Source organism: Gloeophyllum trabeum, assembly GCF_000344685.1.
Source record: "Gloeophyllum trabeum ATCC 11539 unplaced genomic scaffold GLOTRscaffold_00285, whole genome shotgun sequence".
Lineage (NCBI taxonomy): Eukaryota > Fungi > Basidiomycota > Agaricomycetes > Gloeophyllales > Gloeophyllaceae > Gloeophyllum > Gloeophyllum trabeum.
This window is the reverse complement of record NW_006920693.1, coordinates 136-2,602: the sequence shown is the minus strand read 5'-3', so window position 1 is coordinate 2,602 and position 2,467 is coordinate 136. Positions and strand designations below refer to the sequence as shown.

The window sequence follows — 2,467 nt, the reverse complement described above, 5'->3', positions numbered from 1 at the left end:
ATGTGCTGTCTCGCCATCCGAGTCCGAGGTACTAGGTCCGACTTCTTGAGTAGATAACTCAGGATGGTGATCTGCCCATGCATCATGACCCGATGATAATATCTCCTCATCTGATAGATCACGGATGGCGGTAAGATACTCATAAGGGCTTTCGCCATCATCCGATAGTATAAAGTCGGCGATATTGGCCTCATCATCTTCATAGTGCATGAGCCCAATTCTGTCGTCAGAGTCAGGCTCTCCGTCGTCATATTGGTCACCATCATATTCCTGATTGTAGAGGTCGTACTCATCCTCCTCGAGGGGTTCAGCTAACCCATCACCTTCCGGTGCTCCATACTCATCTTCTATGTCAGGTTGGACGGTCTCTGCAACGTCTTCGCCCTGATCGTCATCCATGGCTCTCATACGCTCTTTTGGTCGAGTAGGACAATCCTTGCTGAAGTGTCCTTTCTGACCACAGCGGAAACATGAGTCTGTACTCGTCGCTTGACGAGTAGAGCCACTAGTCGCTCCTCGTGGAGCATCTTTACGATCCTGATTAGGTTGTTGAGGAGCTGGATTAGTTCAACAAGGAATGACGCGACTGTTCTCAGCGGGAGCTGGTTGTCGAGGACGCTGGAAGTCTCGTTGAGGACGAGACCATCGTGCATTATCACCCGTCCGCTGTTGTTGCCCAGTTCCCGACATATTCGGGGATTGGATCATTGGCTGAACGACTTGTGCCAATTTCGTTCGCTGGGGAGCAGTGGGGCGAGTAGGTGCGGGTGGTCGAGATCCTCGATGCACACTGCTAGTATTGAAAGTAGACTTCTCATATTTGCTAGCTTTTTCCAGGGCCTCTATGTGCTCGACTACTGTAGTCAAGGGACTCTCCTCGGGAGTCAGCAGTCGAACGTATAAGCAATCATAGCGGATCCAGTCAGGAATACTGTCAAATATACGTTTCTTCATGTCATACTCATGGGGCTTGGCAGCTCATCTGCGTCCCCAGTACTCGAGTTCATTGACCATGCGCCGAATGCCATGCTTCATTGAATATGTGATCCTTTCATACATGTTGTCAGCCTCCTTGGAAGTGGCTACATAGAGGTGGCGACGGATTAGTCCCACTATGACTTCAGGGAAAGTCCATTCGTCTTTCTCTCGGTTGTAATCCTGGACTTCCTGATAGAACCATTCGGCGGCATCGCCTTCAAAATATTTAGATACGAGTAATACATGCTGGCGATCATAGTTATCACGCCCTATGCCCATGAGGTCGAAGTCTGTCAAAATGTCTGACAGCCACTTTTCAAAGAAACGTATATCCGCCCTGCCATCATATAACCTTTTGGCGGCCAGCTTAAAGTTTCGTGTCTCCGGAGTATAGGGCGCAGCCCTTCGACGCGCACTACGTATCGTCATCAACGCTTTTTCTACGAGTTCGTCTTCGTATTCGTGCGCGGGAGTAGCTGCTCGCTGCCAATTACGACGCCCGATATTCCTGGGATTGTCATCGTTATCTCCATTGTCATCAGAGGGATCATCCCCAGGAGGGTTTCCACCTCCTCCTGGTGGATCTCCTCCGCCCCCTCCGCCCCCTGCACCACCTGTAGGTACTACCACAGCGACTCGTCGTTGACATCGACCTGAGTTATAGGAGTCTTCTGGGCCTCCTCCGCCTCCTCCCCCGCCTCCTCCCCCGCCTCCGCCTCCGCCGTCACCACCAGAGCCACTTGTAGGTTGTCCTACAGGCCTACGGTCCGGTGGAAGCGGTCTACGGCCATTATCTGGAGGTAGGTGAGGAGGACGGTCTCGACGGTCATCATTACCTCGTCCGCGATGATTGTCATCACCGTCGTCGGAGGGGTCGCCGCCTGGATTGCCGCCATTGGCACCTCGCGCAGCACGCATGTACGGTACTAGTGCAGTGGGCTGAGACGTATTACTTTGCCGTACGTCATTTGTTTGATCGAGGCGAATTGTACAGCCATCGATCTCGTTTCCGTGGGCCACAGTCCCGATGGCATGAGGCTCATTAGAGTAGCCCCTCGTCGCAACGGTTCGACGAATGTTCACGTCTTGAGAGGAGGTCGAGTGGACACTGGCCTGACTAGCTTCTCTTGTCACATTGCGACTATTTTGGTTCGACGTAAGTGTTTGCGTCGAGGAGGGCACTTCTGGAGTTACTCCCTCCAGCTTCAGGGGATGAATGTGGTCGGGGCTCGATCGTACGTTCCGTCCATTCTGAGCAGCGTCATAATCGACAGTGAATTCGTCGGGCCGCACTCTATGCTGGCTCTGGTCACGCTGTCGATTTCGGGGTGTTGGCTGACTGGGAGGGTTGATCAGCCGTTGTACGGCCGCCACCCTACCATCAAACGTAGCCTGATCTTCATTCGGCTGATGGGGAGCAAATAGTTTACCAATGGATCGCTGAATAACAGGATCTGTTTGCCAGTCTGATACCATGCCCGTATCGCCA

At 52.7% G+C, this 2,467-nt stretch overlaps 2 protein-coding genes across 2 annotated transcripts; both read right to left on the bottom strand.

Moving 5' to 3' along the window:
• Nucleotides 1–58: 58 nt before the first annotated feature.
• Nucleotides 59–653, bottom strand: GLOTRDRAFT_134560 (uncharacterized protein; the record flags this gene model as incomplete). The annotated part of the gene is made up of 3 exons (XM_007873523.1): nt 59–71; nt 140–453; nt 507–653. 3 exons carry the CDS (start codon nt 651–653, stop codon nt 59–61), a joined length of 474 nt encoding a protein of 157 aa, XP_007871714.1.
• A 765-nt stretch (nt 654–1,418) lies between these two features.
• On the bottom strand, nt 1,419–1,874 carry GLOTRDRAFT_134559 (uncharacterized protein; the record flags this gene model as incomplete). The annotated part of the gene is made up of 3 exons (XM_007873522.1): nt 1,419–1,583; nt 1,632–1,730; nt 1,764–1,874. The coding sequence occupies 3 exons, from the start codon at nt 1,872–1,874 to the stop codon at nt 1,419–1,421; spliced, it is 375 nt and encodes a 124-aa protein (XP_007871713.1).
• Nucleotides 1,875–2,467: the final 593 nt, after the last annotated feature.